At 36.9% G+C, this 13,014-nt stretch overlaps 1 protein-coding gene across 1 annotated transcript in view; it reads left to right on the top strand.

Annotated features, from left to right (window-relative positions):
* The window catches only part of LOC106523837 (uncharacterized), a gene marked incomplete at its 5' end in the record, with an annotated part of 17,419 nt that extends 4,707 nt beyond the window's left edge, over positions 1-12,712 (top strand). The window contains 18 exon segments of the mRNA XM_014017411.1: positions 103-228; positions 448-486; positions 675-800; positions 888-1,014; positions 3,827-3,997; positions 4,384-4,418; positions 4,521-4,685; positions 4,778-4,912; positions 5,670-5,708; positions 5,789-5,929; positions 6,474-6,562; positions 6,664-6,687; positions 7,120-7,570; positions 8,786-9,998; positions 10,071-10,154; positions 11,465-11,581; positions 12,166-12,287; positions 12,364-12,712. Coding sequence (XP_013872865.1) covers positions 103-228; positions 448-486; positions 675-800; positions 888-1,014; positions 3,827-3,997; positions 4,384-4,418; positions 4,521-4,685; positions 4,778-4,912; positions 5,670-5,708; positions 5,789-5,929; positions 6,474-6,562; positions 6,664-6,687; positions 7,120-7,570; positions 8,786-9,998; positions 10,071-10,154; positions 11,465-11,581; positions 12,166-12,287; positions 12,364-12,447 — 3,288 coding nt within the window.
* Between the last annotated feature and the right edge of the window lie 302 nt (positions 12,713-13,014).

Here is a 13,014-nt window from a genome sequence, read left to right as displayed (position 1 = left end):
TTATTATTATTATTATTATTGTTATTATCATTATTATTTGAAACATTTATTTGTGTTAGATTTGTAGGACAAAATAAAGTGGTGTGTTTGTTATATTTTTAGGCTTTTGTCTGTCAACCACATGTGAGGAAGGTGCAGGAGTTTTTCAAAAGGCCAATCAGCAACAACCGGACTCTTAACGGGTCCAAACTCTGCTTTCAGGTTTTCTGCGTCCAAAAGTACACCTTAGTAAGTTTAAACAGAAGATTTTCACGTGAATAAGGAGCCATGCAGAGGAGTGTGTTAAATAAGTTTTAGTAAACTGTTTTTTATAAACTGTAATTATAGTTGCAACAGTTCCTATATTAGCTATATTAGCTAACAGCAATTTTACACAAAAGTTACCCACTTTTGTGTTTGTACATTATATATTTTTTTATGTTATTGATACTGTGTTGCCTTTTTCAGTTTGGATTTTACACATTTTTTATGAATGTCACAAGCTCTGTAAGTACTTCTTTTATTCTTCTTGTTAGAAAACATTTCCATTGACTGTTTTTAATCCACACATTTGCATTAAAATTTGATTAACAATTTGCTGCCTAGGTTTGACTGGAAATTGAGAAAAACAGTAAAATTGTTGTCACATCTGTTTTGTTTTCCTTTAAATATACACCTTTAATGTTTTAAATCAGAAAAGGAAGCACACCTCTTCTTCAGTAGTTTACATCAAGAACATCTCATCAAGCGAAGCCACAGACCTTAGAATCGCTTTAAAAAAAATTGGCGACGTAACAAACTATGTGCCTCTGCTCAACAAGGTACAAACATACACACCTATAAATACACATCGAGTTGAATACAGGAATGACTTTCTGTTTCTTTTTTCTTTTGTTTCGATATTCCAGGTGTTTGTTGAATTTAGTAACCCTTGTGATGCTGATCGTCTTGGAGTTTGGTACAGCTTCCTGAAACAGCGTCTTCCACATAGCGTACACAGAACGGGTCTGCCCAGCAGCTTCAAAAGAGCAAATAGTAACATACTCATATCTTTGATTTTAAAGTTACAGAAGCAATGTTAAAGAAAGAAATGTGAGGCATTTTTATTCCTGCTTTATATATTTTGTTAAAAAATACAGTGGTTTGCAAAAGTATTCATACCCCTTGAACTTTTCCATATTTTGTCACATTACAACCACAAACATAAATATATTTCACTGGAATTTAATGTGAAAGACCAACACAAAGTGGTATACAATTGTGAAGTGGAAGCAAAATTTTACATGAATCAAAACATTTTTTACAAATAAAAAACTGAAAAGTGCGACGTGCAAAAGTATTCAGCCCCCTTTTCCCTGAGTGCAACCAATTGCATTCAGAAGTTGCCTGATGACTGCTAATGACTCAAAAGGGTCCACCTGTGTGTAATCTAATCTCAGTACAAATACAGCTGCTCCGTGACGGCCTCAGATGTTGGTTAAGAGAATATTGGGGAGCAAACAGCATCATGAAGTCCAAAGAACACACCAGACAGGTTAGGAATATGGTTTTGGAGAAGTTTAAAGCAGGCTTAGGTTATAAAAAGATTTCCCAAGCTTTGAACATCTCACGGAGCACTGTTCAATCCATCATCCGGAAATGGAAAGAGTATGGCACCACAGTAAACCTGCCAAGACAAGGCCGTCCACCTAAACTTACAGGCCGAACAAGGAGATCACTGATCAGAGAGGCAGCCAAGAGGCCCATGGTGACTCTGGATGAAATGCAGAGAGCCACAGCTCAGGTGGGGGAAACTGTCCACAGGACAACAATTAGTCGTGCACTACACAAATGTGGTCTTTATGGAAGAGTGGCAAGGAGAAAGCCATTGTTAAAAGAAAACCATAAGAAGTCCCGTTTGCAGTTTGCCAGAAGCCATGTTGAGGACACAGCAAACATGTGGAAGAAGGTGCTTTGGTCAGACGAGACCAAAATTGAACTTTTTGGCCACAATGCAAAACGCTATGTGTGGCGGAGAAAGAACACTGCACATCACTCTGAAAACACCATCCCCACTGTCAAATATGGTGGTGGCAGCATCATGCTCTGGGGGTGCTTCTCTTCAGCAGGGACCGGGAAGTTGGTCAAAGTTGATGGGAAGATGGATGGAGCCAAATACAGGGCAATCTTGGAAGAAAACCTGTTGGAGTCAGCAAAAGATTTGAGACTGGGGCGGAGGTTCACCTTCCAGCAGGACAACGACCCTAAACATAAAGCCAAAGCTACAATGGAGTGGTTTAAAAAAAAGAATATTCATGTGTTAGAATGGCCCAGTCAAAGTCCAGACCTAAACCCAATTGAGAATTTGTGGCAAGATCTCAAAACTGCTGTTCACAAACGCTCTCCATCCAATCTGACTGAGCTTGAGCTGTTTTGCAAGGAGGAATGGGCAAGAATTGCAGTCACTAGATGTGCAAAGCTGGTGGAGACATACCCTAAAAGACTTGCAGCTGTAATTGCAGCAAAAGGTGGCTCCACAAAGTATTGACTCAGGGGGGCTGAATAATTTTGCACATCGCACTTTTCAGTTTTTTATTTGTAAAAAATGTTTTGATTCATGAAAAATTTTGCTTCCACTTCACAATTGTATACCACTTTGTGTTGGTCTTTCACATTAAATTCCAGTGAAATATATTTATGTTTGTGGTTGTAATGTGACAAAATATGGAAAAGTTCAAGGGGTATGAATACTTTTGCAAACCACTGTAAAACATTTACAAACGTCCCTCCTGTAAATGAAACAGATATTGCATAATCCAGACACTATTTAAAATCATTGTCAAATTTTAAGCCATAAAGTTGAGGATAAAGCCACAATGTCAAATTTTAAGTCACAACATCAAGTTTGAAGTTGTAACATTGAGTTTAAAGTCATAACGTCAAGTCGTAATATTGAGGTTCAAACCATAACGTCAAAGGTGAAGTCATAACGTTGAGTTTGAAGTCATAACATTGAGGACAAAGCCATGATGATGAGTTTTAATACACAACATCACCCTTGATGTTAGGTTTGATGTTGAAAAGTCAAGGATAAAATGGTAAGATCGAGGTTCTTGTCTTAACGTCGAGGTTGAAGTCATATCGTCAAGGATAAAGTCATAACGATGAGTATAAAGTTGTAACATCGAGGACAAAGTTGTAATGCTAAGGATAAAGTCGTTATTTCGAGGATAGTCGTAACATCTAGGATAAATTTGCAGTGTTGAGTATAAATTCGTAACATTGAGGACAAAGCCATAAAGTCGAGGTACAAGCCACAAGATTTGAGTCATAACATCGACACTGAAGTTGTAACATTGAGGACAAAGTAGTAACAGCAAGGTTCGAGTCGTTATCTTGAGGTTGAAGTCGTAATATCGAGGATAAAGCGGTAACAGTGAGGATGAAGTTGTTACTTCAAGGATAAAGTCGTAATGTTGTAACCTTAGGGTTATAGTTCTAATGTCAAGGCAAAAACCATACGTTAATAACAATGTAGCATTATGGCTATAGTCTCTTCTTCAAGGTAGAAGTTTTAACATTGAATATAAAGTTGTACTGTCAAAGCTGAAGTCATAACATTGAGGCTAAATTTGTAATGTCAAGGTGATAATCACTTGATCAAGATTATAATCATTACATCAAGGTTATAATCACTACATCAAATCGGGAGTTTAAGTAAAGTCAATAAGTTTGGGTTAATGTCTGTCAAAGGTAAAGTAGGCATGTGGAGAGTAAAGTCAGGAAAAACAGTCAACTTTTACATCAAATCCAAGCATAAAAGATTTAATGTAGTCAAACTAAACACACCATTTACGCTTGCGTGCAGATCCAAGACTTCCATTGAGGGCTATGCCACACAGAAACGACATTGTGGCCTGGGCTAAAATCCCGAGGTCAATGAGCAACATTCCAAAGGGCACCACTGCACCTTTTTGGATAACCATGACAACTAGTCCCTACTTGTTCTCTACTGAACGTCCTTGGTTTAACATCCCAGGTAAGAGGAACACATGCAAACTGAGTTTAACTTCTAAATATAACATATAACTGAATTTGAGGCTGTTCACTCCTTGCATTAACATACATCCTGACTGATCTGGTCACAATGTGTTTATCTTTAGTCTGGGATGCACACTAAGAGTGGAGCTTAACACAGCCATACCTGTGATAAATAACAGAAGGTTTTTCCTTTGTGTTGATAACTTCTGAGCCACAAGAGATATTACTAATCTGATAGCAGAATCCATTTCTGAGACTGTACTAATCTTCTTTCTTATGCTACATGGCCCCCTTCCCATTGGGAAAAAAATGACTTTGATCCAGTATGGCAGCTTTCAAACTGGAAATTAAATAATAACCTATATTTTTGTGTTTTGCTTCTAGACTTTTCAACAATCAATGAAATGAGGGACATATTGGTAAGACTTTTTGGTATTTCCTGTAACTTTCTATGAGCCATGTTTGTCTGTAGCTCGACTTCTGCATAATAAATATTTGACTTTTACCTTCCATTCCTGTAGTTGATTAAACAAAAAAAAGTGAGATTTCCAACGATCATGTTGACGGGTTTACCGACTGCAACCTACACACACAAGGACCTGGCTAAACTGGTGTGGAAGTATTTTCCTGAGCAGAATCTTTACACTCTGCACAACAATGTGATCGTTTTACCACTGCAGAGGAGGGTAAAGCACTAACAGGAGTTAACAACTTTTAATACAGCTGTTTTTATTGTAACTGTGGTATGTCGTGACTTTTGTTTTTATTTTATTTACAGGCATTTGTGCATTTCGACAACTGGGATGCTTGCTTCAGATTTCTTACAGATCACGTCAGCAATCAAGTTTGTTTGAAAGACTGTGTTCTCAGCACACATGTAGTCCTAAATGACGTGATCCCAAGATCTGATGAGGTATGAAAACTGCTCAAACTCTGCAGCTTAACACTTAATCCTGATCATATCTAATCTTCCATAGGATTTGTTGCCAAGAATTATTGTTACAATAAAAAAAAGCAACAAACAAAAATTTCCTTACTTTATGTGCTAAGTTTAGTTTAACAGTTGCACAATAAGATACTTTCCCATTATCTCCAGTTTAGGTCATTTTCTGGTTTCATACCAAGTCTGGGTCAAGCTATCCTGGTCACAAGAACATGTTGCCCAAGTTTATTTATTTTAGCTATTTGTCAGGGTCAGAGCTGGTGAGCTTCTAAAAGACTGTTTTTTTTAGTCCAGTCAGCAAATGTCAACTTTCCTGTTGTTGCAACAAATGTGCTTTGTAAACAAATCCATTCTTACTCGTGTATATGTAACAACTATATTATAACATGGTAGTAAAAGTATTAAACATAACAGCCTTAAGGACTCATATCATATTTTGGGATTACAAATGCTGCACCTTATGTTAGAGTAGAACGCTGCTCAACAACTCAGCCCTGTATCTACACTCACGCTGGCTCAGAGGCATAACAGTAGTGGATGACTGGTGGTCGTCCAACCAGTCCACATGGGTCTTTGTGCGCACTGAAGGAAAAAAAAGTCATTTTATAAAAGTGAAAATCTATGTGGTGCAGAAGAAATTTACCATAAAGATAAAGACTGTATCGTATCAATATAAAAATATTCCTTCAAGATCTATTTAATAAATACATATAATTATTTTTTGCAGGAGTCCATGTACAGAAGTTTGATGAAACTGAGCAACATTGTGAGTCGTTTGATGTTTTTTTGAAATTCTGGTGTAAAAAAATTTCCTCTTTGATTAAATAACGTTGACTTGTTTTTCAGCATGTTTCAGATCTGAAGTCTCTGGAGGACCGCCTGCTGTGTGTGGAAGTTTTAGGGACGAGCGAGAGACTCGTCTCCACGGTCATGACTGCGGTGGCAAGCTTTGCTACATTCGTCAGCTTCCTGCCGCTCTCAAACTGGGTGCGAAAACAAGTTTTAAAATCTAACATTCAGATCAGAGCAGAAATGCATATTTCTGTGATCAGATCAGCTTAGACTAGTTTTGCCTTTTAAAAACAGTTCTTGTAGTAAAATCAAGTCACATTCAGACCAAATCTGACATTTTTTATTGTCAACAGTTAATTTTCTTTATAAACATTTAATTTTTTAAGTATTTGATTGTATCTACAGGTATTTTTATATATGAAAAACTTCTAGATGGAGATTAAAAACTTGCTTTCAGTGTAATATCTAGTGAGTTCAATCAAAGGTAGCTGGACTGGAAACAATTTTATTGTTTTTTGCTAGCTGAACTCATCATGCTCCCCTCCCTCCTGATAGTCATTAAGGTTTTCCTTTTTGTCGTTGCCAAAATCAGCATTTTACCAAATGTTTTGCTTATGGAAGAGCCCAATGCTTAACTGTTTTTTTGTTTTTGAAATCTTTAAAACTCATGAGTTTTGTCTTGATATAACATTCATCACCAATCCCTAATGTCTTCCTAATTTTAATTTTTTTGGGCTAGATTTATGTGGAAATGGCCGAATCCAGCGGAGTAACAAAGGTGCTGGAGAACATGTCTGTGTGCAGACTACCTGAACTGTCTGAAGTTTGGTATGCATGTTTAATATAAATTATACAAGTAAAGAATTATTATTATTTGTATTACTACCCTTCTGATTTAAGCCCTTTTTTGTTTTTTTAAAACCACACAGGAAATTAGTTGGACGCGTTGAATTGTGAGTATTTTATTGTAGGTTATTGACAAAAAACTTAATGAATGCAGAACAATAGTTGTTTGGAATTAATAGTTATCTGCCAAACTTTTTTCTTCTGGACCTAAAGGTTGTTGTTAAAATAAATATTTGGGTAAAATAGTGCATTGTGAAGTTGGTCTTAAATTTAATTTCAAGTGGCATTAAAAGGTCTTAAAAAGTCTTAAATTTCCCTTAATGTTTTTTTCTTGCGGAACTAAGTGGGTCAAAATGCGAGCTGAAATACAACTAAAGACCACAAGTAAAAGCTAATGTTACTTAATGTCAATTTTATTCAGATTTAAATCATTTGTATATGTTTGACAGCTGATTGTATTATTGTATTGTGCCGTCTGTGGACAATTCATTGCCCAAGCTCTAAATTATTAACCATTTAAAATTAACTTTTAATTTCAGGTTAAAGACCCGAAAGCAGCGTCTCAAAGACTCTAAGAAGATTGCAGTAAACGTCTATCTCTCTTTGGGCACCACTGATGCCTACACCGTGTCCACACATGAGAAAAGTTCAGCACAACCTCCTCTTAATAAAGAGGAACCAAAACTCGGCTGCTCTGCTGCTTCTGCTGCACCAGTCCCCTCAGCCGGATCTGAAGTTTCTGAATCCACTACAGCGATGGAGGAGGAGAGATGTGAAACTGAGGTCACCGCCAACTCTTCTGTCGTTCCTGAAACGGATGTAGAAACATCAGAGAAGGAGGAGGCGGAGCCTGTATCCTGCAGCGCTCTGCAAACCGGAAGTCCACCCCTTTCTGAAAATGTCCCTCAAATGAACATGAGGGAGTTTAATGCATTAAAAGCAGTCATCCTTCAGTTTAAACAAAGTCATAACCCAACAAAAAGAAAAGAGGTGATTTTATTTAATTTATTCATTGTTTGTATCAAAAATATATCTAAAAACGCTTGACTTTGTTCTGAAAGGGGATGTTTTGGGCTGATATAAATCTCCATTATTGAAAAAAAGTATTTATACCTCTTAAAATGTGGGTTTAAATTCTTTAAAAATGCCTTAAAAGCATACACAAATTAAATTAGGTACTGCTGTTGAACACTTTGGAGTAAATTCACAAGCCTTGTCTCTTTTTGAAGCTATTAATTTGAATTTTTAACTTCGGCAGTCATATTTTTTGTAACTGTTACTAGTATTTAGTTATTGAGGTTAAAATACACTAAAATCCTACTATTGTTTTTATCACGTAAAATATTTTAAAGATATTTAAAGTGTTCCAGAACATGAATGGAAGGAGGTATCAAGGAAAAAAAATTTTTGGGCCATAATATAGATTCCCAGCATGATTAGACATGTTCAAATATGTCCAAACTGGACACATTTTCCAAATACTGTCATTTAGAAATACTATAACAGAGACACACTCAAATGAAAGATCAAATCCCCATAAATCATATTCACTCACAACATGAATAAAATATAAAACAATTATTAATAAGCAGCAATGTGAGTCACAGATGGGGACATGCAGCAAATTCCCACAACTAAACAGCCAAAACCCAACAAAATAGAAACAAATCCTTACTTTTTTAAAACATTACAATTCACACATCTTATAAAACCACCAGCAGCAAAAACTAAATGTTTTTCTTTTACTTTTTATGTTTTTTGTCCTCAGTTTCTGACCAAAAGTAATTCAAGATGGCAGCCAGAACAGTGGTATAACAGACTAGACCTTAAAACTAAAATATGATCTTTTAAGTTCAAAAATAATTAATTTATGGCTAAGCTGCATGTTGTAAACCAGGTTTGTTCAATCCTGGCCCACGAGAGCCACAATCCTGCATGTTTTATACTTGAAATACCTGATTCTTTAGTTCAGTCACTTCTTGAAGCTCCACAGAAGCTTGTTAATTGTCCATTCGTTTAAATCGTGTGTTGGAGCAGAGAAACCTCTAAAACCTGCAGGATGGGAGCCCTCTAGGACCAGGACTAGACACTCCTTTCTAAGTGTTCAGACTCTTGACGTTAGAAGTAGAAGATGTAAGATTGGAGTGGACCATCACCACAAGTATTCACTTTAAATGGTTGATAAACTCTTATTTCTCCTCCCAGGCTCAGGAAGACACTGAAGTTCATTCTTCAAAGCTTCACGTCGAACCAGATTCTAACTTTCAAAACTCGGTCACCGTTGATGAAATGACTGAAGACATGGAGGACAAAGACACTTCCGAATCTAAGCAAACCGCTGAAGAGAAACCAGAGGAGCAGAGCTCAGATATGTCCTCAAAGACATTTTCATCAACGTCCTCAAACAGCAGCGTGTCTACGAGTTCCACTTCTGATCCCAACAAACCCCAAACTGAACCCTCATCTTCTGTCCTGAGCGACACCTCTTCTTCAGAGTCTGTTGAAACTCTGAGAGCTCAGTCTTCATCAGCAGCTTTGAGGACATCGGAACAGGAGTCCCATCAGAAGTTATCAGAAGACAACAGCGCTACTAAAACTGTTGAGTCACAAGTAGAGACGTTATCAGAGGTGGAACCAGAGCAGAAGTTTATCCCCCAAACCCAGAGTCTGGAAACTAGAGATGAAACTCCCGAAGAAAAAGATGAAGAAGACAAAAACACAAAAGAGACTGAAGATATAGACCAAATCCTGGATACACTTGATAAGAAAAGTGTTGAACAGATAAAGAAAGAGGAGAACCAAGAAACCGAAACACCTGGACCTGAGAAAGACCTGCTGGTCTCGGATAGCGTTAAAGACGAAACCTGTAGTGAAACAAACATGGACGCTTCTGCTGAAGTGACAGATGATTCTGCTGATGAAGCTTTGAATCAAGAGGAAACGCATCTGGTCAAGGATGAAGGGTCGACTGTAAAACCAGATCTGATGACCGGGTCCCAAACAGAAGACGGAGAGGACAAAAAGCCTGATGAGATGATCCCTGTCCCAGAAACGCCTCTTCAACGAAATTCAACAGGGGCCAAAAACAATCAGAAGACCTCCCAAGAGGCAACAGACAATATGACCATTGTGACCAGATCCACCAGAAAAAGAAAAATGACCGAGAAGAAAGACTCTGATGAAAGGAAAGAGAGTGAGACCCCGACGAGGACAAATACACCTGGCAGAGACAGACAGGACGCTCCAACGACAGAGGAAAAAACACCTCCAGGAGACGTCGCACTGACAGAAAACACCAAAGACACAAATGAGCTGGAACTAAAGACCTCAGAGGACTTCAGGGAGAATGAAGAGGACAACAAAGCTGCGACGCCGAGACCAAGAGGCAGACCAAAAACCACGACCAAACTGAGTCCAGGTGAGATGAGCAGAACTTCATCTGTTTAGACGGTCGTTAAAAAACATTCAACTGACTTTATTCTGTCTTCAGTCGCAACAAGAATATCAACCAGAGGCGTCAAAGCAGAGGACACCGATGGACAGGAATGTGTGGAGGAGGACCAGGACGGAACGGGTATGAAAAGATGAAATTAGAGCTGTGACGACATTTAATATAAACATTTTCTCAGAAGTGGATTGTTTTCTCTAGAGGTGAGCGATTTGAGGAAATTTAGTATCGATCTGATACCAAGTAGATACAACGCTAGTATCGCCAATTCTGATGCTGATACTTGTCACAGTCATTGAATATTTGGAGATTTTTGCCTTTAGTTGGTAATTATAATAAAACACAACAAAGATTTTAAGAAAATATTTTTTGACTGACTACAACAAAATAAAACTGAAAAATAACAAAAATACCAGTGAATTAGCATTTCCTGCAAAAATGCAGTGTGAATGCTTAATAATGTATTTGTATGTAGTTTGTGTTGAATAGCTAAAAAATAAAAGCTGACACTAGCCTTAAAATTAGTTTTAAAAGTGGCTGAAATTGCCAAAATTAGTACAAAGAAACTGAGAAAAGGCACTTTGCTGAGCTAAGCAGCAAGAAGCTGAAACTATTACAAAGGCTAATTTGGCTATAATAAACATCTTAAATGACCTAAAAAGTAGCTTTTAAAAGCAGAAAACAGCTTAAAAAGGGCAGAAAAAGTTTGAAATGGCTGAAAGAAGCTCAAAAACAGTTTAAATCAAATGAATAGCAGAGAAGATCAGAATGATAGCTAAAAAAGCAGTAAAAAGCTTTAAACTGCTAAATAGAAGCTGAAAGAAGATGAAATTAGTAAAGTATTTAAAAAAGACAGAACCAGAACAAAATGTAAAAAGTGCAGTAAAGATTTATGAACATTTTGAAGAGTTTTAAGAATGTTGACGATGGCTCCATTCATTTTCAATGAGGGGAAAAATGCTAAAAGTTAAATAGCTGAAAATTGTCACTTGCACAAGTACCAAAAATCACAGCTAAAATGTCCCGAATGAGCTGAATGTTTTGATATAAAAATTGTTGAAACAGCAGAAAAATTGCAGAACGAGTTACGTGTCGAAAAACATGCGGAATAAAAATAATCTCAACACTGTGAATGCTTGATTAGCAACGCCAGTAACACAAAATAATACCTTCCATTGCACGTGGGCGCAGTGAGGAGGACTAATGACCAACTCCAAACAATTTTAAAACTTTTCACTACTGACTTCATTTGTGAAAAAATAAAGTCCAGCTCGGACTAGCCTTTAGCTCATCAGTCTTGTCATGATTAAACTTTCTGCAACATGTGTATCTATTGTCTAGAATCTTTCCAAAGAATTCAGAGATTTACAATATTTGTTTTAAAACTAATAAACCATTGTCTGGTTTTAATATTTTATTCATCTTTTCTTTTTCAGGCATTAACAAACGAAGACTGGAGCTCGAAGAACCCAAACCAAAGAGATCTTGTTCTCAGTCTCCTCACTTCGGTGCCAACTTCAAACTGCCGCCGTTTGACCCTAAAACCCCCCTTGGTGAGACATGTAAAGCGAGGACACACAACTTGGTTTGAATCCATACATGGGTCATTCTTTGGTTTTTCAGTTTCAGAACAAAATTGGAAAAAAAATCTCTCAGAAACTTATTTGACTGATCGGATTACACCCTCCTGAAATGTGACAGAATGTTTGGAAACCATGCTTCATTTCGTGACTGACCAGACTTTATTTTATGTTTTCCACTGGAGAAGTTGGAAAAAATTGGTGTTTTAAAGGGGACATGCGATCCGAAATCCCCCGTTTTAGCCGTTAAATACATTTTGTTGTGTTCTTGGAGACTCTAGTCATGGTGAGAAGAGAAAACGTAACGCTCCAGGAGTTCAGGCCATGATTTCTGGTTCCAACAGAAGGTCCTAAGTGGTACACTAACAATCATCTTTCCTTTTTAATCAGTGTAAAAAAGTGGCCTTCTTTAGTGTTGCAATTGCCATTTTTCTAATTTAGCTTTAAAACTTAAAAATAATTGTTTTTGTTCGTTTTATTTTTAAACAGAAAAACCAAAGAACGAACCATACACAGATTAGATCTAACCTTTTTTTTAAACATTTTCTTTATTGTAGGTAAAGAGTTTGTGAGTCGTAAGTGGGGGTTTTTCTGTAACCTCTGCTCCGTTTCCTTCCTGAACGAGAACACCACTGAGGACCAGCACTGCAAGAGCCAAACGCACTCTGAAAACCTGCAGGTACTCACAAAAAAACAAAGCAAAAACCATCGAGAATCCACCTGCAGGTCGTTTTACTCGTGTGTTACTGTTTCAGAGATATAAGAAGAAGCGCCAACAGCTCCGACAGAAGCTCCAGCCTACCAGGATGTCGACACGAATCTCTCAGAAACTCATTTGACTGATCGGATTACACCCTCCTGAAATGTGACAGAATGTTTGGAAACCATGCTTCGTTTCGTGACTGACCAGACTTTATTTTATGTTTTCCACTGGAGAGACTTTGTATTCAATTCTTTCTTTCTTAATGTATGAAAATTTGTACCTTCTACTCAATAGAACAATGTGACCATGAATATTTTATACATATTGCTGTTTTCTACATGTATGCAATTTTTTTGTATATATTTGCAACAAAGAAAGAAATGTACATAAGAACTGCCAAATCAATCAGAACTGAAAAGTTTCGACAGTAATCCCCCTTTTAAAAAAGTGGAGGGTGGGGGGGCAGACATTATAAGATTTAGTCTTCTGCTACCTTTCATTTTATTTTGATTTTTGATTTGTGTATTTTCTTTGTTTTTATTGTATATAGTTATTTTTTAAAGAAATTAATACATTTTTTGAATTGAATTAAATATTTTATTTTAAACTTGTGAAGAAAGCATGCTGTTTGAACTTGAAATTCACGTAGTATTTTGGTTAAATTTCTCTGAATGTTACATGTTTCGATATTTTATGAAATAAA

This window comes from Austrofundulus limnaeus, unplaced genomic scaffold, assembly GCF_001266775.1.
Source record: "Austrofundulus limnaeus strain Quisiro unplaced genomic scaffold, Austrofundulus_limnaeus-1.0 Scaffold167, whole genome shotgun sequence".
Classification (NCBI taxonomy): domain Eukaryota; kingdom Metazoa; phylum Chordata; class Actinopteri; order Cyprinodontiformes; family Rivulidae; genus Austrofundulus; species Austrofundulus limnaeus.
The sequence above is the reverse complement of the archived record's forward strand: the minus strand, read 5'-3'. Positions and strand labels throughout refer to the sequence as shown.